The sequence below is a fragment of the Sebastes fasciatus genome, chromosome 20, assembly GCF_043250625.1.
Source record: "Sebastes fasciatus isolate fSebFas1 chromosome 20, fSebFas1.pri, whole genome shotgun sequence".
NCBI lineage: Eukaryota > Metazoa > Chordata > Actinopteri > Perciformes > Sebastidae > Sebastes > Sebastes fasciatus.
This window is the reverse complement of record NC_133814.1, coordinates 5938447-5963161: the sequence shown is the minus strand read 5'-3', so window position 1 is coordinate 5963161 and position 24715 is coordinate 5938447. Positions and strand designations below refer to the sequence as shown.

General features: G+C 43.5%; 2 protein-coding genes across 3 annotated transcripts; one reads left to right on the top strand and one right to left on the bottom strand.

The window, feature by feature from the left end:
• Positions 1-594: 594 nt before the first annotated feature.
• On the top strand, positions 595-23847 carry desi1b (desumoylating isopeptidase 1b). Its single transcript, XM_074620992.1, has 7 exons — positions 595-865; positions 17895-18014; positions 18205-18226; positions 18383-18452; positions 18623-18732; positions 19677-19799; positions 21546-23847. The coding sequence occupies exons 2-7, from the start codon at positions 17927-17929 to the stop codon at positions 21625-21627; spliced, it is 495 nt and encodes a 164-aa protein (XP_074477093.1). The 5' UTR covers positions 595-865; positions 17895-17926; the 3' UTR covers positions 21628-23847.
• On the bottom strand, positions 8290-16556 carry xrcc6 (X-ray repair complementing defective repair in Chinese hamster cells 6). 2 transcript variants are annotated; one of them, XM_074620990.1, is made up of 13 exons: positions 16458-16556; positions 15499-15588; positions 14149-14261; positions 13792-13933; positions 13165-13416; positions 12893-13079; positions 12577-12763; positions 12305-12473; positions 11966-12127; positions 11685-11814; positions 10575-10675; positions 10338-10454; positions 8290-8989 (listed from the first exon to the last, which is right to left on the bottom strand). In XM_074620990.1, exons 2-13 carry the CDS (start codon positions 15569-15571, stop codon positions 8790-8792), a joined length of 1833 nt encoding a protein of 610 aa, XP_074477091.1. In that variant the 5' UTR covers positions 15572-15588; positions 16458-16556; the 3' UTR covers positions 8290-8789. The 2 variants fall into 2 exon arrangements, with proteins under 2 accessions (XP_074477091.1, XP_074477092.1); XM_074620991.1 differs by lacking the exon at positions 16458-16556 and adding an exon at positions 16415-16440 and having other exon boundaries at positions 15499-15591.
• Positions 23848-24715: the final 868 nt, after the last annotated feature.

Below are 24715 nucleotides of genomic sequence, written 5' to 3'. Positions count from 1 at the left end.
CTGCCTTCACTCACAAACCGCGTGCGTTCTCGCGCTCCACTCTTACATACATGTGTGCACACTACACACTAGAAGAGTTAGTTTAGCTCTGAGAATATCTAGTGAATATCTGGACGTTTGTGCAGAAATAACTGCTGCAGCTCCTTCAGACCAACAGAGGTTTCCCGTGTCTTGTGAAGTGACGGGGCTCCGCAGCGAGTAACGTTATCGTCTCCGACTGGGTGCCGGTCTCTCCCCTGTTCCCTCCCGGCCGCAGTCGGGAGTCTGAAGCAGGAAAAGCCAACGCTAGGATCAGATCTAAATCATGTTCATGGAGAGACCTCCGTCTGGTCAGCTAACATTACTGCCAAGCAGGTGAAATATAGAGTGATATTGTGGTTTTAGCTGACGTGTGTCGCCTCACTGTTTTGAGCGATGCTCGTTCATGTCTATTTAGAGCGAGCAAGCGTGAGCCCGACGCTGACTTTCGTTGACCTAACGGCCGCAGGTGTCGCTGTTAACAAGCATTTCTGATTCTTATAAACAGTCCCTTTAAAAGAGCCGGCTCTTTGAACCAGCTCGTTCGCGACCGACACATCGCTACCCTCCATGTGAAGGCACTGTATTTGACAGTCATGTTATTGTTTACAGTCAGACAGTGACACAGCACTGCTGTCAGCACCCGGCACCCGGCTACTCTGGGATATTACTAGGAGATTTATATTTGCTACTTTTTTTTTTTTTACTTTTCATTTTAAATAGTTCACAGCCTATGTTTATATCCATTACAGTTTCACGATAAACTTTTGTATTGAAGATTAGTTTGCTATCTACCCGGTAAGCCAGCCAGCCGGCCACCTCTCGATGTGACTCAGCTAACTTTGAAGTAACCAATTTGTGCAATAATGGACCAAACCGACTCTTATCCGGTGAAACTGTACATCTACGACATGTCCAAAGGCATGGCCCGACAGCTGAGTCCTATCATGTTAGGTGAGTTTCTGAGGTATTTTTGTCACTCTGCTGGTTCACCACTGTCCAAACGGATTTACTACCACTGGCCGCCTTTTGGTTTTCCAACATGCCGCAGATGCTTTTGGTTAGATATCATGCCCATACACACTTAATTTTCAATGATGACACCTAAGAGCGAAGGGATCAGTCACACGAGTCCACGACATGCAGGCTTAACGTATTAAAAAGCTGCAAAGCTTTTGCTGAAGACGTACCGGTCTCTTTGAGGTCCCCGGCCTTGGTGCGAGCCTGTTGGTCCTTCACACTGTCCCCCCTGTGTGGTTCGTCCCTGCAGGTGAAGATCATGAGCCGCTTGTGCGAGAGGCGTAGCTTGATGTCGCTGTAGAGGTTGGCGCAGCACCACAGGGCGTCGCCTAAACACGTCTCCCCGCCGCTAGCTGGGCGCCTTTCCCCCCCCGCAGAGCGTCCACGTCCTGCATTCGCTTTGCATCTGTGGACAATAAGAAGACAGATGAGGAAAAACAGAATGAATAGGGGTGTTAGAAAAATATATGTTTTCCCAAAACTGGTCCAAATACTTGATTAAGAGGACTTTCTTACAGTGCTCACATTTTGCATGTATTGATAATAATAGTAATCACTAAAATCAACTGCAACTTTGCACCGGTGTTTTTAAGTGCTCTTGTGTTTGTGTGAAATAACATGTAAGAACAATAATAACTTGAAAAAAAGTTGAATATGTTTTATCTGAATACATTCGAGGAATGGAACCTTTGTGTTTGCAGCAAAACAATAGCATTACGGATGAAGTGTAATTGCCTCTCCGGAACCATCACCTTAACGTGGTGGAGAGGTTTGCGTGTCCCTATGACCCTGAGGGCTGTGTTGTCTGGAGCCTCGTGCTCCTGGTAGGGTCTCCCATGGCAAATTGGTCTCAGGTGAGGGGCCGGACTAAGAATGGTTCACAAAACCCAAATGACGACACGAGGCAGAGGAGGAGTTACCCGGCTCGGAGGAAGCCCGGGGCCCACGTCTGGAGCCAGGCCCAGACGGAGGGCCCGTCAGCGAGCGCCTGGTGGCCGGGCTTGCCACGGAGCCCGGCCGGGGATACCCCGAAGAAGCAACGTGGCACCCCCCTCCTCCTCCTCCATCCATCCTTTGGGCTCACCACCTGCGGGAAGAACCGCTTGGGTCGGGTGCGCTGTCACACGGGTGGCAGTGAAGGCCAGGGACCTCGACGGACTGGACCCGGGCGGCAGAGGCTGGCTCTGGGGACGTGGAACGTCACCTCTCTGTGGGGGAAGGAGCCGGAGCTTGTGCGGGAGGTGGAGCGCTATCAGTTGGATCTGGTAGGGCTTACCTCTACACACAGCCTCGGTTCTGGAACCGTACTCTTGGATAGGGGTTGGACTCTATTCTTCTTTGGAGTTGCCCATGGTGTGAGGCGCCGGGCGGGTGTGGGGATACTCACAAATCCCCGGCTGAGTGCCGCTATGTTGGAGTTTACCCCGGTGGACGAGAGGGTACTCCCTACGCCTTCGGGTTATGGGGGGGAAAACTCTGACTGTTGTTTGTGCGTATGCACCAAACAGCAGTTCGGAGTATTCGGCCTTCTTGGAGACCCTGAATGGAGTCCTGTATGGGGCTCCAGTAGGGGACTCCATAGTTCTGCTGGGAGACTTCAACGCGCACGTGGGCAACGATGGAGACACCTGGAGTGGCGTGATTGGGAGGAACGGCCTCCCTGATCTAAACCCGAGTGGTCGTTTGTTATTGGACTTCTGTGCTAGTCATGGACTGTCCATAACGAACACCATGTTCGAACATAAGGATGCTCATAAGTGTACGTGGTACCAGAGCACCCTAGGCCGAAGGTCGATGATCGATTTTGTAATCGTATCGTCTGATCTGAGGCCGCATGTTTTGGACACTCGGGTGAAGAGAGGGGCGGAGCTGTCAACTGATCACCATCTGGTGGTGAGTTGGGTCAGAGGGTGGGGGAAGACTCTGGACAGACCTGGTAAGCCCAAACGCGTAGTGAGGGTGAACTGGGAACGTCTGGAGGAGGCCCCTGTCCGAGAGATCTTCAACTCACACCTCCGGCGGAGCTTTTCTGGCATCCCTGTGGAGGTTGGGGGCATTGAACCCGAGTGGGCGATGTTCAAAGCTTCCATTGCTGAAGCTGCGGCGGTGAGCTGTGGTTTTAAGGTCTTAGGTGCCTCAAGGGGCGGCAACCCTCGAACACCGTGGTGGACACCGGTGGTCAGGGAAGCCGTCCGACTGAAGAAGGAGGCCTTCCGGGATATGTTATCTCGGAGGTCTCCGGAGGCAGTTGCAGGGTACCGACGGGCCCGAAGAGCAGCAGCCACTGCCGTGACGGAGGCAAAGCAGCGGGTGTGGGAGGAGTTCGGAGCAGCCATGGAGAAGGACTTTCGGTCGGCACCAAAGTGCTTCTGGAAAACCATCCGGCACCTCAGGAGGGGGAAACGGGGAACCATCCAAGCTGTGTACAGTAAGGATGGGACACTGTCGACCTCAACTGAGGAGGTAATCGGGCGGTGGAAGGAGCACTTTGAGGAACTTCTGAATCCGACCAATGGTAGAGGCAGAGCTGGAAGCTGATGGGGGACCATCATCAATTACCCTGGTGGAAGTCACTGAGGTAGTCAAACAACTCCACAGTGGCAAAGCCCCGGGGATTGATGAGATCCGCCCAGAAATGCTGAAGGCTCTGGGTGGGGAGGGGCTGTCTTGGATGACACGTCTCTTCAACACCGCGTGGAAGTCGGTGACAGTGCCTAAGGAGTGGCAGACCGGGGTGGTGGTTCCCCTTTTCAAAAAGGGGGACCAGAGAGTGTGTGCCAATTACAGGGGTATCACACTGCTCAGCCTCCCTGGTAAAGTCTACTCCAAGGTGCTGGAAAGGAGGGTTCGGCCGATAGTCGAACCTCAGATCGAAGAGGAACAATGCGGATTCCGTCCTGGCCGTGGAACAACGGACCAGCTCTTCACTCTCGCAAGGATCCTGGAGAGGGCCTGGGAGTATGCCCATCCAGTCTACATGTGTTTTGTGGACTTGGAGAAGGCATATGACCGGGTCCCCCGGGAGATACTGTGGGGGGTGCTGCGGGAGTATGGGGTGAGGGGGGCACTTCTCAGGGCCATCCAATCCCTGTACGCCCAAAGCGAGAGCTGTGTTCGGATCCTCGGCAGTAAGTCGGACTCGTTTCCGGTGGGGGTTGGCCTCCGCCAGGGCTGCGCTTTGTCACCAATCCTGTTCGTGATATTCATGGACAGGATATCGAGGCGTAGTCGGGGGGAGGAGGGTTTGCAGTTCGGTGTGCTGAGGATCACATCGCTGCTTTTTGCAGATGATGTGGTCCTGTTGGCATCATCGGTCTGCGACCTCCAGCACTCACTGGATCGGTTTGCAGTCGAGTGTGACGCAGTCGGGATGGGAATCAGCACCTCTAAATCTGAGGCCATGGTTCTCAGCAGGAAACCGATGGATTGCCTACTCCGGGTAGGGAATGAGTCCTTACCCCAAGTGAAGGAGTTTAAGTATCTCGGGGTCTTGTTCGCGAGTGAGGGGACGATGGAACGTGAGATTGGTCGGAGAATCGGAGCAGCAGGGGCGGTATTGCATTCGCTTTACCGCACCGTTGTCACGAAAAGAGAGCTGAGCCGGAAGGCAAAGCTCTCGATCTACCGTTCAATCTTCGTTCCTACTCTCACCTATGGTCATGAGGGTTGGGTCATGACCGAAAGAACGAGGTCGCGGGTGCAAGCGGCCGAAATGGGTTTCCTCAGGAGGGTGGCTGGCGTCTCCCTTAGAGATAGGGTAAGAAGCTCAGTCATCCGTGAGGGACTCGGAGTAGAGTCCTTGCTCCTTTGCATCGAAAGGAGCCAGTTGAGGTGGTTCGGGCATCTAGCACGGATGCCTCCTGGGCGCCTCCCTTGGGAGGTGTTCCAGGCACGACCAGCTGGGAGGAGACCACGGGGAAGACCCAGGACTAGGTGGAGAGATTATATCTCTACTCTGGCCTGGGAACGCCTCGGGATCCCCCAGTCAGAGCTGGTTAATGTGGCCCGGGAAAGGGAAGTTTGGGGTCCCCTGCTGGAGCTGTTGCCCCCGCGACCCGATCCCGGATAAGCGGTTGAAGATGGATGGATGGATGAAGTGTAATTGTGGCCCGGGCCCAACAGCCAATGGCAAGGCCGCAACTTAAAGTACCAGTTAGATTTAAAAAATAATGTTTTTGCTTAGAGCCGACAACGCCACCTAGGAAATACTTAGAGCCTAGGACTCTGATAAATTCAGGTTCTTTTAAATCAGGTGAGCAGAGTAAAAAACCAGACAGAAGTCTAAAGTCAAATTAAAACCAGATTTATTGCAATTAAAATAGCATGGGTCTAAAAATGAATGATTAATCTAAAAGCTAAAAGGAATAAAATGTTACTAGCAACAAGGTTAAAAACCCTAAAAAAATCCAGTCCAATCCAGTGATTTAGTCCAATCCGGCTCTTTAATCCAGTCCAGTCTACTCCACTCCAGTCTAATCCAGCGATCCTCCCGTGTCCGCGTCTTAGCTCCTCCCGTACTCCTACAGCCGTCTGCCCGTCTCGGCAGTCTCTCCAGCACCGTCCGAAACTATGAAATAACAAGAGACCAGGACCAGTAGTGTGTTCTCCACTACTTGGCTATCACAACTCCAGCTAAAAGCTATCCTGGTCTGTTTCAGTGTGTCCGCCACGTAAATGTACCAAAGGGTACTTACGTTTTTTGAGTGAATCTGCGTTGGCGGACACGGTCTGCTGCATGTAGTCTCACAGGAACTCTCAGGTCACTGGGCTGGTAGGTAGTAGCAGGAGGGCTTTTCTGCTGCACTGCTGTCTCTGGACTGTCTCTGACTGAAGATCTCCCCGCTGCTGTGAGCCGCTCTCTCCTTTTTGTCCTCTCCACCTGTGCTGCATCCTGCTAATTGCAGGCGCTCCGCCACACCTGCCGCTCCTCTCCTAATCAGTCTCTTTGATTGGGGGTGTGGCTGTCCATGGGTCTCATTCCAGTTCATGACTTCTTAAAAACACTTCAATTTACGTATTAAAAGCAATCCAAACAACCAACATGCAGGGATAAAACACATACAAGAATAAAAACCATAAAACATCCAAAATAGAATAAAATCAACCATAAAACATGCACAAGTCATTTTTTGACAGGATAAAACACAAAATAGAATAAAATCAACCATAAAACATAAAACATGCACAAGTCATTTTTTGACCCTGTCACATAATCATCATGTGTTAGTTTGAAACGTGCAGCGTTTCACCGGGTTCGTCGAGGTCGTGGTATAAGTAGATGTGCTTGAATGAGTTCGTTTGATTTTTGCTCTGCTCGGTGCAAAAGAAAACCAACGCCATCAGGTCCCTGTACTGCTGATGATCAGACAGAACAAAGACACTTATTACCTTTAGACAAAATTTGCAGATTTGCGAACAAATAATTGGATGAAATAAATTGGATAATTTACTCTTAAAAATGCCTTTCCTCAACAATGTTGTCTCAACCTATATATAATATTTGAGATATTTCCAGTACATTTCTTGTAATTCCAGCAAAGACAAAGCAAAAAAAAGATAACTGGCCATCTTACCTGCATGGTCATGTCAAAGTTGAATGACTGTCCATCTTCTCCTTTTATGAACATTTCCTTGGAGGCATCGACCAAGAAGACCAAACTGTCTCTCCCTGTGCTCTTGTAATCTCCTAAAAAAGAAAGAGAGCCTGATTTGTTGTTTTGTAACTTTAAGAGATCAGACAATGTCTTTTTCGGTATCAAATACTGATAACTAGTGCATACCAGCTGTCATCCATGATGGAGAATGACTCCCACCCCATGCAGGACACCATCTCAGCACTGGAGAGCTCCTTCAGCGACAGGCTGCTCCACACAAAGTGTGTGAAGGAGCTCTATCGCAGGTCCTTCCTTCCTGCAGCTGTCAGACTCCACAACCAGCACTGCTCCCAGTAGACCACAACCAGCACTGCTCCCAGTAGACCACTTACAAACCAAAAAACTGTCAATAACCTGATATTTTCAGGTGGAATTTCATTAATTCTCACTGTGCAATATCATTTTCCACTTGTGCAATTGTGTTAATAGTCTGTTTATTCTCAATACTGGATATACTGCTCCTATTTTTATACTTCCTTCTATTTAAATGGTTCATATTTTGTTACACTTTGTTTAGCTCTTTTTTTACTGTGTTAGCTGATGCACTATCCCCTTTGCTGCTGTACACTGCAAATTTCTGATCTGATCTTATCTTATCTTATGTTAATTACATGTTAATAACTATAGTTCATTATAAAAATGTTAAAGAATAATGTGGCAGAGAGGAATAATGACTAAATCAGAGGGATTGATGGTAGCTGACAGTCTTGCATTATTTGCACTTCAGATGAAGTGATGAGGAGGCCTTCATCTCACCCCCAGATTGCTGTCTTTCCTCTTGCTCTTCCTCATCATCTTCATTCCGGTAGTAGGCGTTCAACTCTGCCATCTGTGCTGCTTCAGGTCCTGTCAAATAAACAAAGGATTCAGCAGTTCAATAAGACACAACAACAGGACACATAAAGTAGATACTGAAATAAAAGCACTAAAAGTTAAAATGTAACACTCAGGTTGACAAATGTTTTTCAACGATACTATGAATATATAACTAAAATATCAATATTACAGCAAAAGTAAAGTGCCCAGGTAGCATTTCAGACCTAGCAAAGGCTGCATAGTTAGTCAGTTGTATGGTAACATGTAGCAAAGTTTCAAGACAGAGTAAAACCTACAGAAAACCTACACAGGGAAACAACATATACAATATAATGTAGTAACAACAAGTCTATTTAAACCCATAGCAAATGCAAAATGTTACAAAAGTACTGCCTGTACCTGCTGTGTAGTCAGATAATCCTCCACAAAGAATGTTATCTACTTCCAGTCTGTCAAAACCTGCTGCAACTCACCAGGTCAAAGTTGTATGTGATCCCTTCTTCTTCTTCTTCTTCTTCTTCTTCCTGCTGTTGTGCAGAAACATTTGCCTGCACAGGCCTGCCCTCAACAGGAACACTGCTCTTATTTTATCTTGAGGTGTGACAACTCAATGTAGTGTGTGAAGGTCCAGGTATGCTGATAATCCTGCAGTCTTACTTTGGATGGACACACCTTTTTTTTTTCTCTTGCTACAAGAAGAACTGGAAATGCTGCTTAACATGTGCAGTACAGTAAAATGACTCATGTAGTTATTAGAATAAAACACAACTAAATACAGAGCTGTGAAACTTTTTTGTTTTATTCAAGAAAATGCAAAATGTGATCACTAGTTACAGTATTTGTATGACTGTATGAGACTATAAGTGCAAGATTTTTGTCATAATGTTGTAACACAACAGCTTGAGAGTTCTCAATCACAAGAAAATGGCTTGTTTTTTTTACAATCAAACATTATTCATGAAATGTGGAACTGACACACCTAATGCAGACATTAGCACTGAGCTGCACCAAAACATGCTGCCTTGCAAAAAAAAGGTAAAGCAGGTTTTATTTCATCAAACATAACAGGGAGTGTTTTTGGTTGAACCCTAAACACAGTGTCCCGGTCCATCCCAAATTTCACAGGCCCAGAAGTAGATTTAAAACGTGTTACCTGCCTTTAAAGTAAAACACAGAATTTACCAGAATTTGGTCATTACAAAGTGGCTGAAGACATTTCTGATGTGATCTGAACAAGCCTTGCCTGCTCATGAAGGCACTGTGAGTTGTATATTTAACCCCTCATGGGCCCAGCTTGGCGATCAGAGCATCTATCAGCTCCTGCTTCTTGGTCCCGGTGGTCCGAACCCCGAACTGCTTGCAGGCCTCCTTCAACACGGGCACGGTCAGCTTTGCCAGGGTGTCGTTCTGCACGTGTTCCCGCAGCTCGTCTTCTGTCACCTCCACTTTAGGCTTCTTCTCGGCTCCGCCTCCGGCATCAGCTGCAGGTTCATTCGTGGGGAAAAAGCATTCAGTCAAAAGAATAATTGAGATTTTGACTGTACCACAGCAGCCAGTGATGTATTTCAAAATCATCAGTACTGATCAATAAACCCTCTGCAGATACTGTGTATTGGGAGAACAATTCAAACTTGCGGTACCAACCAGGGTTATTATATTAAACTAAACCAGTGAAAAATATTTTGTATTATATATTATTTTTAAAAACTATATCCTTTAAGAAAAACTAAACTGAAACAATATTGCTTGGGTAAAAAACTAAGGAAAATAAAATAAAAATGAACGTAACTTATTTTAGCTATAATGTATCACTCCTGAATAAAGGAGACAGCATTTCTGTCAACTCTTATGACATTGAACCACAGAAATTGAACGGACTTGACATTCTAGGAAATGACGCTATGCCGCAATTGTTTCACTAAAGTAGTGCGAAGATTAAACATTATTATACATTTTTATTATATTATTATTATATTTAAAGGGACTATTTGTAACTTTCAGAAATGCTTCTTAACAGTGACACCTGTGGCCGTGAAATCAACGAAAGTCAGCGTCGGGCTCGCGCTTGCTCGCTCTCAATATACCTGAACGAGCATCACTCAAAACAGTGAGGCGACACACGTCAGCTAAACCACAATATCACTCTATATTTCAGCTGCTTGGCAGTAATGTTAGCTGACCAGACGAAGGTCTCTCCATGAATATGATTTAGATCTGATCCTAGTGTTGGCTTTTCCTGCCTAAGTGCAGGCTGAAGCAGCGGGGAGACACCGGCACCCGGTCGGTAACGAGAAGACAACGTAAAGCTCCGTCACTTCACAAGACACGGAAAACCTCTGTTGGTCTGGAGGAGCTGCAGCAGTTATTTCTGCACAAACGTCCCCTGTACATTCACTAGATATTCTCAGAGCTAAACTAACTCTTCTGCAGTGTGTAGTGAGCGCGCGTTCACGTCTAGAGGTGGAGCGAGCTGAGCTGTCTGAGTGAAGGAGAGCAGGCAGAGGAGGAGGGTACAGCGGCTACACGCGAACGCGCATATGCGAGCGCGCATGTGTGACGACCCGCTACATTTATGCGCGTACAAAGTTACAAATAGTCCCTTTAATACATTTTTAAAACTAAACCTTTATGAAAAACTGAAATTAAACCAAAACTAACAAACACGCTCTGAAAACGAACTAAAGCTAAACTAAAATTAAATCTAAAAGTCAAACTAAAATAAAATAAAAACTAATTGAAAATGTAAAACTATTATAACCTTGGTACCAATAAGCAAAAACAACAAAGATACAGTAAAAAGCTTATTTCTGTTTTGACTGCAGCTCTGACCTGTTTTGCGTTTGGCAGCTGGTTTGCTGTCGGGGTTGTAGTCGTCCGGGTAAACCAGATCTTTAAACTCCTGAACCAAAGGACCCAGACGGCGGTCCATCTGATCCACCTTTGGCACTGAGACGGAGAAAGAAAAGAAGAGAGACAGACGAGTGCAGAAATTGTCAGACGAAGGAACAACAAGTGGTTGTACCGCTCAGAAGAGGATCTCTGAGTGTTTGTTTGTCTGCGTCTTACTGATGAGGTCCTCTATGTCCTCTGGAGCCACCATGTCCAGAGCCAAGGCCTCCAGGTTCCTGTACTGCTGCTGGATGACAGGATTCTCAAAAGCATCACTCCTGCATTACAAAGAATGGAAACATGTTACAGAAAGAAATGACCTTGTTATGAGCAGAGATCACGCTTGCTAAATGTAATTTTGTCAACACAAAGTGTCCATAAATCCCACAAGCGGTCATTCTATAGATTAGTTTTCTTTATTTAAAGGGACTGTTTGTAACTTCTTACACGTATAAATCACCCGGGTCGGTTTCCCATGCGCATATGCACTAGCGTGTGGCTACGCTGTTCAGACAAGACTTCAACACAAACTACACGGAAGCAGCAAAACCGCAAACCTGGTCTCCAGGGCCGGAGTCTCTGCTGTACTCTGCTCTTCTGCTCCTCTGCCTGCTTGCCTTCACTCAGCTCGCTCCACCTCACGTGCATGCGCGCACACTCCACAATGCAGAAGAGTTAGTTTAGCTCTGAGAATATCTAGTGAATGTACAGTGGACGTTTGTGCCGAAATAACTGCTGCAGCTCCTCCAGACCAACAGAGGTTTCCCGTGTTTTGTGAAGTGACGGGGCTCCGCAGTGAGAAACGTTATCGTCTCCGACCGGGTGCCGGTGTCTCCCCTGTTCCCTCTGACCGCGGTCGGGAGGCTGAAGCAGGAAAAGCCAACACTAGGATCAGCATTGATTCATGGAGAGACCTTCGTCTGGTCAGCTAACATTACTGCCAAGCAGCTGAAATATAGAGTGATTTTGTGGTTTTATCTGACGTGTGTCGCCTCACTGTTTTGAGCGATGCTCGTTCATGTCTATTTAGAGCGAGCACAAGTGCGAGCCCGATGCGCTGACTTATGTTGATTTAACGCCCACAGGTGTCGCTGTTAACAAGACATTTCTGATTCTTACAAACAGTCCCTTTAATGTATGTCTCCCAGAATCCATCTTGAAGTGGCAAAACAACACAGAACAAAGACACTTTTTTTTTTTTTTTACAGAAATTGATATAGTATCAACATTTTTTTTAAGGCATCTCCAAACTAAGATCTCTGTAAAGCTCTGAACATGAGCAGCTACCTGTATTTGAAGCGGAGCTTGGAGACGATCTCCTTCATCTTGTCCACCTGTGTTTGTGAGGCCGACGGGCACCGGGGAAGATCCAGAGTCCGAATATCGTCAGCGTACGGCAGATAGATGACGTTGAAACCTGATGCAGGAACGAGAGACGAGGCTTCAGTACACTACAATGACCTAGACTAGAATATAGTTGCCTATCTTGCTCATCAGAGCCAAATACAGAAACTACAAAAGGAGCAAAAGTTCGTTAGCCTCCTTTGCTGAGCCCGGCAGCGTGTTACCCGGTGGTGTAATCTGTACTTTCCCCTCATCGACCTCCTCTTTCTGAGGCACCAAGGCGGCAAATCGAGGCGGGCAGTTTCGGCGAGAGACGCAGCGGCACAGAGCGAACACGTTCCTCTCGCTGCACTTCGTCAACAAGGCAGAGAACAGACATGCGCTGCCTGAGGTGGAAACACAGGAGAAGATGCTGTAAGACACTTTTGATGACACAGTCCAATCAACTGTGTACTATTAAAGGCTCAAAACTAAAATCGTTAGCATACATGTTCAAACAAAGACAGTCAATGCTGAGGTTTTAATATTTAGTTTTGAAGTAAATCAGACACAAACAGTGCTACCTTTCACCTCTTCCTCCTCAGGATAGAGGAAGACGGCGGGTCGGATGTGGTGGTGACGTTTGAGCTTCTCCATCGGTTTGAATCCGATCAGAGACATTCCAGGATCTTCAAACTTCTTGATGGCGTCCACCTCGTCCCTCTCCATCACTATCTGCTTCTTACCGTACGTCTACAGCAGACACACACGAACAAACAAGGGAAAAAAAGCAACTTACAACATATTTTTATGAAACAACCAAACCAAAATGAGCTTATATTAGGTCTGCTCTTACCTGGGATTTCTTTATCTCACTGGGCAGCAGCAGGCTGCCGGTCTGGGTGTGGAAGATTCGGGTTTTGCTGCGGACCGGCTCGTTGGTTTCCCTGTAAAGTCTGATGGGAGCTGGTTTCCGAGCTGTCACAGCTGTTGCATAAATCCCCACAGCGACATTTATGCCCTCGCCTAGACACAGGTTTATCCTAAAGATGGCAGAGAGGGAGATGAACCACTAAGGATGAAGATGGCAAATACACAGAGCAATAAATAAAAAAGGAAGTGACTAAACTGCACTCTTTTATCTGTCTGTAAAATGTGTTGCTTATCTCTACCTTGCCATGGCTCTCTTCTTCTGCTCCTTGGCACGCACCCTCTTCTGGAGGTCCTCCAATTTGTCACAAGGCTCCAGCTGCAGCCCCAGCTCGCTCTCATCCTCGGGTGGACTTACAATGTCACGAAAGAAGGGCGCCACATCGAAGCCGCCCGGTTTCAACAGATGCATTAAATCAATGATGACACCTAAGAGCGAAGGGATCAGTCACACGAGTCCACGACATGCAGGCTTAACGTATTAAAAGCTGCAAAGCTTTTGCTGAAGACGTACCGGTCTCTTTGAGGTCCCCGGCCTTGGTGCGAGCCTGTCGGTCCTTCACACTGTCCCCCTCGTGTGGTTCGTCCCTGCAGGTGAAGATCATGAGCCGCTTGTGCGAGAGGCGTAGCTTGATGTCGCTGTAGAGGTTGGCGCAGCACCACAGGGCGTCGCCTAATGACGTCTCCCCGCTGCCCATTGTCTCCGCCGCTTCCCGGGCGCCTTTTTCCCCCCGCAGAGCGTCCACCTCCTGCACTCGCTTTGCACCTGTGGACAATAAGAAGACAGATGAGGAAAAACAGAATGAATAGGGGTGTTATAAAAATATGTTTTCCCAAAACTTGTCCAAATACTTGATTAAGAGGACTTTCTTACAGTGCTCACATTTTGCATGTATTGATAATAATAGTAATCACTAAAATCAACTGCAACTTTGCACCGGTGTTTTTAAGTGCTCTTGTGTTTGTGTGAAATAACATGTAAGAACAATAATAACTTGAAAAAAAGTGAATCTGAATACATTCGAGGCATGATGGAACCTATGCACAAGAACTGTGATCACAATTGTGTTTGCAGCAAAACAACAGCATCACAGATGAAGAGTAATCATCATGTGTTAGTTTGAAAAGTGCAGCGTCTCACCGGGTTCGTCGAGGTCGTGGTACACGTAGACGTGCTTGAATGAGTTTGTTTGATTTTTGCTCTGCTCGGTGCCGAAGAAAACCAACGCCATCAGGTCCCTGTGACTGCTGATGATCTTGCTGGTGTACACGCTGCGCACGACCTACAAGGACAGAACACAGACACTTATTATCATGAGACAAAAGGGCCGATTTGAGAACAAATAATTGGATGAAATAAATTGGATAATTTACTCTTAAAAATGCCTTTCCTCAACTATGTTGTCTCAACCTATATATAATATTTGAGATATTTCCAGTACATTTCTTGTAATTCCAGCAAAGACAAAGCAGAAAAAAAGATAACTGGCCATCTTACCTGCATGGTCATGTCAAAGTTGGATGGCTGTCCATCTTCTCCTTTTATGAACATTTCCTTGGAGGCATCGACCAAGAAGACCAAACTGTCTCTCCCTGTGCTCTTGTAATCTCCTAAAAAAGAAAGATAGCCTGATTTGTTGTTTTGTAACTTTAAGGGGTCAGACAATGTATTTTTTTCGGTATCAAATACTGATAACAAGTGCATATGTTAATTACATGTTAACAACTATAGTTCATTATAAAAATGTGGAAGAATAAGGTCCCAGAGAGGAATAATGACTAAATTAGTGGGATTGATGGTAGCTGACATTCTTTTTTGTTTTTTATTAAACTATTTTTTTATTTGAGAACAAAGAACATGGGGTCATCCTGGGTGTTATAAAGTCAAATCACAGTACATAATTGTAAATACATCTTAATATACAATGTCACACTTCAATCAACGGAGTAAATACACAATTTTTCCCAGTACTCAATACTTTTTTCCAATTTAACCCTTAAAATAAATGTGAGTCTTTCCATACAATATATTTCATTTACAATACCCCGCCATTGGTCTAATGTTGGAGGATCAGTCTGCATCCACTTTTGAGTTATGGCTTTCTTACTACTTGCCAAGAGAATCTTTATTAAATATTTATCTCTGGGTAAAACAATTTCTGGTATTTTTCCCAAGTATAGTGTAATGAATGAGTACTTTAACTTTATTCACATTATTTTATGGATCTCAGTTGCCACCTCTTGCCAATATGGTTGTATTTTAGGGCATGCCCAAAAAATATGGAAATGATCAGCCATTGAGGTTCCACATTGCCTCCAACAGAAGCCAAATACTCCGTGTGCCTGTTTGCTGTGCTGTTAATTTAGGAGTGATGAAGAATCGCACTACGTTCTTCCATCCAAACTCCCTCCAGGATCCTGAGTTTGTAGTAGTTGTCCGAGTCTCACATATCTCTGTCCAGTCCTCCTCTGTTATTTGTGAATCTGACTCTATAATGCACTATACTCACTTTTAACATTCCCTTCTGCACTATATTCACTTTTTTAATAGTCCTGTATCACAGCTGTTACCCTACACTATATTCAGTTTTAACAGTTTTCTTCATCTCCTCGTATTTTTATATCTGGTATATTTTTTGTACTTTGTACTACTAACTTTTTTACTGCCTTTTTACTAAAATGTTTTGCACTATGGAACTGTGATGCTGGAAACTTGAATTTCCCTCAGGATTAATAAAGTTACTATCTATCTATCTATCTATCTATCTATCTATCTATCTTTCTCCCTGGTAGCTTTCATTCTTGCATTATTTGCACTTCAGATGAAGTGATGGGGCCTTCATCTCACCCCCAGACTGCTCTCCTTCCTCTTGCTCTTCCTCATCATCTTCATTCCGGTAGAAGGCGTTCCACTCTGCCATCTCTGCTGCTTCAGGTCCTGTCAAATAATAAAAGGATTCAGCAGGTCAATAAGACACAACAACAGGAAACATAAAGTAGATACACTGTTGCAACATTTAATGATCAAAAGTTGATTGACTGAGCTCCTAAACCAGAGAAAGATAAGATCAGATATTCCTTTATTAGTCCTGCAGTGGGGAAATGTGCAGTGTACAGCAGCAAAGGGGATAGAGCAAAAAACAAGATGCATCAGCTAACACAGTAAAAAAGAACTAAACAAAGTGTAACAAAATATGAACCTTTTAAATAGAAGGAAGTACAAAAATAGGAGCAGTATATACAGTATTAACAATAAACAGACTATTAACAAAATTGCACAAGTGGAAAATGATATTGCACAGTGAGAATGAATGAAATTCCACCTGAAAATATCAGGTTTTTGTCAGTTTGTTGGTTTGTAAGTGGTCTACTGGGAGCAGTGCTGGTTGTGGTCTACTGGGAGCAGTGCTGGTTGTGGTCTACTGGGAGCAGTGCTGGTTGTGGTCTACTGGGAGCAGTGCTGGTTGTGGTCTACTGGGAGCAGTGCTGGTTGTGGTCTACTGGGAGCAGTGCTGGTTGTGGAGTCTGACAGCTGCAGGAAGGAAGGACCAATAACTGTGCATAAGACAAAGCCCTCTGAACCATTAATTATGTTTAATTAAGATATTATTAATATTTTATTAACTTATTAACCCAGACAACACTAGCTAGCTTAGCCACTGTTTGCTTCATTGGTACTTTAAGGTCGCTTAGTTAACGAATGCTTGTTTCTAATAATGCACCCAAACTATATGGACTGAACACATTAAAACAGTAACCTGAAGAAGAGATATAAAGTTATTGTATAGGATGCATGCAGTCACTCACCGTGCTCTGCTTCTGTCTGTCCACAAGTCCAGGCTTGTTTCAATGGCAGGCGCGTTCAGGTACGTGAACGAGCACGCTGTTGATGGTACGTTACGTCTCGTCGCCTATTGGATGCTCGTCTTGTCATTCTAAGATACTGACCAATCCTGAAGGGAAGTAGGCGGGATTTGTGTGGACACCGGAAGTAAGGCCCCCGCCATAAGTGATGGGAACTCAGGCTTTTTTTAGTGAGCCAGATCATTTGGCTCAGCTCACCAAGAAGAGCCGGCTCTTTCGGCTCCCAAACGGTTCTTCATTTTTTACCACTTCTGCCTTTTATAATTCAGCCAAATTTAGCGCTGTTTTGATTTTTGATTAGTATGTTTGTGCATATATCACTTAAATTATTCAATATAATTATACTAAACCCCATAATTTCCAGAATATCATAATTTTACATGCTGCTTCGTTACAGACTCATCTTGTCTGCTATTCGTGCACCACACTCCTCTCTCTTTCTCTCCTCCTCTTCCTCCTGCTCTGTACCTGTCGACCGTCAGCGTGCCGCGCACCCCCGCCCCTCCCTGCTTGATGGTATGATCCATGTCTGTCATCACCTGATTGGTCCCACGGACGTCATTAACACAACATAAGATAAGATAAGATAAGATAAGATTAACATTTATTAATCCCCGGAGGGAAATTCAGGTGTCAAAGCAGAAACATCAGCAAACATCAGCAAACAGTGAAACACAGGAGAGGTAAAGGTTATACATTATAAAAACATTATAAAAACAATAATAGAGATATAAAAGATACAGAGTGAATGAGTGGACATAGTGTGTATACAGTCCGTCAATGTAATATGTACATATGTGTTGTCTATAAAGTGGTATATAGGATGTATAGTGTAAAGTAAGTGCTAAGTGCGCCAGTGGTTAGAGTCCAAGATGGTTGCAGATATAGTGCATGTTTAAAGTTCTTAAAGTAACATTCAGTCACAGTCAGTGCATGGAGTGCCCATGGCGTGGAGAAGATCATCCTATTATTCTGCCTTGAATTAAGTAAAGAAAGAAAAAAAGAAACGGCTCTCGGACGGGAGCCGGCTCCCATCGTTGACTTAAAAGAGCCGGCTCTTTGAACCAGCTCGTTCGCGACTGACCCATCACTACCCTCCATGTGAAGGCACTGTATTTGACAGTCATGTTATTGTTTACAGTCAGACAGTGACACAGCACCGCTGTCAGCACCCGGCACCCGGCTACTCTGGGCTATTACTAGGAGATTTATATTTGCTACTTTTTTTTTAACTTTTTAAATAGTTTATAGCCTATGTTTATATCCATAACTTGCAGGATAAACTTTGTTATCGAAGTTTAGTTTGCTATCTACCCGGTAAGTCAGCCGGCCACCTCTCGGTGTGACTCAGCTAACTAACTTTGTACTAGACAGCTGCAGTTGTCTTTTTGAAGTAACCAATTTGTGCCATAATGGACCAAACCGACTCTTACCCGGTGAAGCTGTACATCTACGACATGTCCAAAGGCATGGCCCGACAGCTGAGTGCTGTCATGTTAGGTGAGTTTCTGACCAGCTAACCTACCTGTTGCTTTGGCTTTCTGAGAGCCGCAGACAGTGCATCTGAGCCGGCGAGAGAAACCAGGAAAGAGCGGGGATGCTAATCGGGCCTGAGCTATTTTCTGCCTACTAATGCAATAAGTTCATTGTGTATTAATTGTGTATTTTTTTTTTTTTTTTATCATCACAGGGACACAACTTGATGGGATATGGTGAGTGCAGCTTTTTATAGCCTTATTTTTTTATTATTAGTTATTTGTATTATTATTATTATTATTAGTCTAATCAAACTAAAGATCCTGTGAACTGTGGTTAAATCCTTTCATTGGCTTGTTTTTATTGGAATAATGTGTTTTGGTATTTTATAGGCACACTGGTATCGTGGTCCATGGGAAGGAGTTCTTCTTTATGGGAGAAGGCATCAGTAGTTGTCCCCCTGTAAGAATCAGTTTCAGCCTTTTCTCAAATGCAAAGCACATACAGTATGATATAAACACTTTCCCACTTTAACCACTCTACAGGAAAATACTTAGAAAGTAATGGATCAAGAAGTGTTTGGAACAAGGCATACTGACTGTGATACTGTGTCTATGTGTGTTGCGTCCTAGTGTGGCACACCCTTGGGTGAACCTGACTCCATAGTGGACCTGGGCTCCACTGAGGTGCCTGCAGAGCTGTTTATGGAGTACCTGTTTTCACTGGCAGATTCAACATACAGGTAAAGGCTTCTATCCCAGTGGGACTATCCTGGAGGTTAGGGTGGGAAGGGGTCACCTTGCCACTAATTGACTTTGACTGGTAATAAACATGTTTTAATTGTTTACTACCCCATAGTTTGGATGTAGGCTACAACTTCAATTTATTATGAAACATTCTCATCATACTCCAAATTATTAAATCAGGAATTTTAAAAACTTAAAGAAATAAAATCACAAACAATTGTGAGGCAAATGCATTGCTGCCACGCTAACCTTTTAAAAAAAACTAAAAAACATATTATCGCCTGGAAATTTCACTTGGTATGTATAGGCCATAATTCTTTTGCATTGAAAAAAAATATTTTTGACATCCTCTGTACTTTGTCTTAAATGCATTTAAAGTCTCACACTTCTCACAGTGGGCAACCTCTGCGGCTGTAAAGTGAAGCCAATGCGGACGTGCCTTTAAACTTGCATTCTCTCTAATAGCTAGCAGGGGGCGACCCTACTTCTCACTTGAATTATTACCTCAGTAAACATTGTAAACATGAGTTTATGGTCTCAATTGCTAGTTTCAAGTCTTCTTCAATACAGCATGATGTTCATTTAGTAAATTATGGTCCCATTTAGAGTCAAATAGACCATAAAGCAGGGTGTTCTTTAAGACCTGGCTACCTTGTAATTGACAGGTCGCTACCACGGCGTTGTCCGTGTTTTTGTATTAGAACTTTAACCCTTTCACAGTGTGTTTTCACTTCATTGGGACACAGTGACTACGTCCACTTCTTATATACAGTCTATATACAGTGTTATCTCACCGTCAAAATGTCTCTTATCTTGTCTCCTCCTGCTGCTCACCCACCCTTCTCCACCCTGTCTGGCCTCTCGGTCTTCTCTCTGAATTTCTGTCTCTGTCTCCTCTCTTTCTCTCTTTCCCTCTCTCCTTCATTCTCTTGGTGCACAGAGGTGACAAGTACAACTTGTTTGAGCACAACTGCAACACTTTCAGCGACGAGGTGGCTCAGTTCCTCACGGGCAAAAAGATCCCATCGTACATCACAGACCTTCCATCTGACGTTCTATCCACGTAAGTCATTAATCACCATAAAGCTGTTCTTACATCGCCCATGCGCTTCTCATTTTTCTCTCTGTCTCATTCTCTGTAGTTGTAGTTAAACTGCATCTTTGCTTATACTGATGTTGTCACAATACTAGAAATCCTGAATGTATATTTAATACCTAAAAAATGTATACCATTATGATTATCCAAACATATTCCACTAAGTGGTGGAGAACTCGGTTGCAACTTTTGAGGAGTTTTAGTGTCCATCTTTGCGAGTTTGGTTCCGTTCACTTAGTTTAGGTGAACTTGGACTCTGTTCAGGACAGGATGGTCGTTCAAATGCTGTCAGGTGTTCTACTCTGACTCTAATGACCTCATCCAGCCACCCAACCACATTAAAACACCAGAAAACTCTTGAGCACACATTGTGTGTTCATTTTGTTGGTTGGTACTTTTCTTGTGAACGTCTGACCAAACATAAATAAGTGTACGTGGGAAAATACAGATACAGTAGGGTTTAATAGAGTTTGATCTGCTATTACGGCATATGTAATTTAATATCACGGTAATGGTATATATCACAATACAGTAATTGCTCTGTAAATTCAATTCAGAAATGGTTTAAAATAACCGTACAGTACTTCATCACGTTCGATTATTTTCTTCTTTTATTTGGATCTTCCACACAAACAAAAACAACTGCTTCATATGAGACAACACTTGAATTAAAACAAAAGACTCAAAATAGTAAAAGTAATATTTTTTCAAAAATACCAGCCTGACTTCAGTCAGTGATATAAAAATCACACAAATTTGTATTTTAGAGTATACCAAAAGAAAATATGACTTTTACTGCAGGATTTGCTCACCTTTCATTTCAAACAGCTGATAAAACAAAATAAGCTACAGTGTGCAAACGTCTGGTTGTCATGTAACCAGAGTTCTTCCTCATCTTGGTTTGGTTAGGATGCTTCATCCTGCTCTGAGTTTACAACTTCACTCTCCTCCTCCACGTCTGCCCAAACCACGTTACCTTGCGAGGCAGCTGGAGATCACATGAGAAACGCTACCGTGGTGGAAACGGTATCACCAAATCTCTACCGGTGGACACATTTCTACCTTTGCACGGTATATACCGTCATATCGCCCAACCCTACTAAAGACAATGTCAAACATCTTCAATATATACAGGTGTGAGTCCCTTCAAGGTCCTTTCTCAGAAATAGAAAGGGCTTGTGTGTTTGACTCGTTTTGCACCAGTGTTTCCCGATTTCACAGAGAGAAATCCCTTATAGAACACATGGAGTAAAAGTGTAAGTAGAGAGGCAATTAGAAAAAAATAGGCATGGAAAAATAGTAAATTGCATAATTTCCTCCAAATAAAGCCTGAGATGCACCGAACATCCCAGACTGATGATGACTTGTGTGCGAAAATGTGATGGTGGATTTTGTCTTTGATCAGTTCAACTGATACTTCCCTGAGGAGGTGACACTGAGACATATTACATTACCGCAATATATATGAATTATTAATATTACAGAGCAATTGCTTGCAATAGTACTGTAGTAAAGATGAATTTGTAGTTATAGTGACACTGTCTCTTTCTGGCTCTCTCTCTCCGTGTGCTACCCTCAATTGAAACACTGGTCTTGCTGTGCTCAATTTGTTTCCCTTCCCCCTCTGCGTAGCTCACATACTGTAAATTTGTTTAGACTTTCTTTAGGGCTTTTGATTTCAGTGTAACGGTACTGTCTGTGTTTCCTCTTTAGGCCTTTTGGCCAGGCTCTCCGTCCCTTACTGGATTCCATCGTCATAAATCCTGGAGGCACCAACATAACCGGACAGCGATAGACGGGCCGTGCACATTAAAGGGGAACACCACCTAAATTAAGAATTTCAATATGTTATCTCCAACGCCTAGGATAGTACAATCAACATTTGCGAACATGAGCTTCTCTATCTAAAAGCCAGAAACCAGCGAAGTAAGTCTCAAACTTGTGATGTCATCAAGTATAAAGTCTGGAGCTGTGGTCAACCTCCGGTTCTGAAAAGTGAAGCCAATGCGCAATAATTCTTTTCTAATAGCCAGCGGGGGGCGACTCCTCTGGTTGCAAAAAGAAGTCTGATTATATAGAAGTCCATGAGAAAATGAGCCTACTTCTCACTTGATTTATTACCTCAGTAAACATTGTAAACATGAGTTTATGGTCTCAATCACTAGTTTCAAGTCTTCTTCAATACAGCATGATGTTCATTTAGTAAATTATGGTCCCATTTAGAGTCAAATAGACCATAAAGCAGGGGATGCTTTAGGGTGTGGCTACTTTGTGATTGACAGGTCGCTACCACGCTGTTGTCTGGTCTAGGCGTTGTCCACGTTTTCGTCTTAGAACTTTAACTCTTTCACAGTGTGCTTTGAAAATGGCCATGCCAGTTTTTTTCTCGCCAAAATTTAGCGTAACTTTGGAGCGTTATTTAGCCTCCTTGCCGACAAGCTATCATGACATTGAGACCAATGGATTCCTTAGGTTTTTTAGTTTCATATGATACCAGTATCTTCACTCTAGCCTTAAAACTGAGCCCCTACAACCTCTCAAAGACTGATGGATTTTGAAGAGGTTAATCTAACCATTTGGCAGTACCTTTTCGGCCCACTAGATGACGCTTTGAGGCCCACCAGTGTGCCCCGGCCCAGTGGTTGAGAATAGCTGATCTATAATATATTTCCCTATTCATTGTCTATGGAGCAGTTCAGACTTTATACCCTATGACATCACAAGTTTGAGTTTTAGCACTTTAGTTTTTGGATTTGTGAGAAAGTTGTTCATGTTTAAAAATATTTTTGGACAGCCTTAGACCGTAGTAGTAACATGAATGAATTTTGAAAATGGGTCCTTTTAATGAAAATACTTTCATTCAAGTGTTTGGGTGAGAGTGGGACACTCGCCATCAGCCACCAGTCAGACCCTGATCACATCTCTGCCTTGTGGTTGACTGGTTGATCTTTGCTATAAGTCACTTTTCCAGTTAACAAGCCATCATTTGTACAGTCTTCTCTGAAGCTTTTTAAATATACATCATCCTATAAGGTGCTTCATTATGACAGTCTATTATGAAATGGGTTTCAATTAGATGACCTGTACAGGAAAATAAAGAGACAGGCTCCAAAACGGAGTGTTTCAGACAGAGAGTAATACAGGTATATTCAGACAGACAGTATGAAAAAAATAATGTGTTTTTTGAACATTAAACCATGTTCTAGTAGAAACCCAAAATACATGTATAAACCTGAAAATGAGCATGATATGTCTCCTTTACCGCAGTCCTCTAAACAGTTTTTTTTTCTTCAAACTCCATCCGGGTCTGTATCAAAGTACACATAATAATACCTGTTCTCCTGATCATATTTCTTTTAACATGTGATTTTCTGTTTTGATTTTTTTCCCCTTGTGGTCATTAATAATAATGTCAGGACTGCACTCCAAGAGCAAAACCAGAGTAAGTGAAAGTTAAAAGGAAGGAAACCCGTTTGTCTTCTTTAGTGTACACATGTGTAACCTCTGAGATTCTTGCTTCCCTCAGGAACATCTAAGATCATAGGATTGTGTTTTTTTTGTTTTTTTTAAATACAGGACCAATACACTCGTACAATTTACTTGCCTAGACTTGATCAATTTATAAAGACAGATTGTTACATATCCAGCAATTGTGCCTAATACCACTGAATATTGAAGTTTTGTATTGTTTGTATTTAAATCATTAAGCCAGGCCTAGGAAGATTATATGTACAGCAGGTGTTATGCAAACAGCCACTTAACCTGCAAGGATCCCTCCTTGAAAAAAAATACATATATTGTTGATTGTTATTTTGAATATATTTATTGTTAGTATTGTTTAATCTATTGCTATTACACCTACTTGATTATGCTTAAAGGGTGTCTGTTTAAAAAGTATTAAATTGTCTCAAATGTAATCTTACATACATGCACGAGGCCTTTAAAATCACTTATAATTCTCATAAATTGGACTGTAAAAGGTCTTGGGTTTGATTAAAATATTTAATCTGAAAAATGACTCATCACTGTTCTCAAATTTTAACAGCACAATCTATGCAAACTAATGATAAGAACATGAGTTTTTATAGGATAAGGAGCGAGCTGCCATTAGATTGGTTGATAGGATTTTTGTAGTATCAGGAACAGCCACATGGTGGCACTGCAGGCTCACTGCAGCGTTGGCAGCTAGTTTATGCCACCCATGATACATCAAGGCAACACATACATCTTTGATGTGTTTACATTTGTAGAATTGACGGGTGAATCGCTGGTTACTGGGACATGTTTGTGATTGCCGCTGCTTCAAATCCAGGCTGGGAAAATCCTGCAGATGTACTGTAACTGCTGTCATTTACCTCCAACTATTCAAGAGGAGCTGTGGCTGACAGTGAGACAGCATTTGTGCTCTCAATCTCCTGTTAATTATAGCACTATTTACTCTTAACAAAGAGTTGGTAAAAGTCGTCTCAAATTGGCTCTTAAAGCCATATGGACTGATTATGATGTTTTGCTGGTAATTTGAGCCAACAAAGAACTACTGATTTGCTGTCATGTTGTCATTAAGTCTTTGGCTGCGGGGACTTCTGTCTGTTCAATGTGTGGAGTATTTAGCCGACCCAATTAAGGTGCCTTCTGCTTGTTGTTGGGAGTGTTTTGCCCCAAAAGAATGAAAGGTCCAACATTACTTCTTTCATACAAACACAAAGCCTTGCATTGATTTTTACAATCTTTAATATTTCATATCATCAAAAAGTGGCATCAGTTGCTAAACAATCCGCTGCAAAGAACATTTTCTAGAACATTTTGGGTATAAATGAGCTGTTTTGTTGTAATAAGAAGTACAGGTACATACAGTATATACATATTTTTTGCTACATACTGTA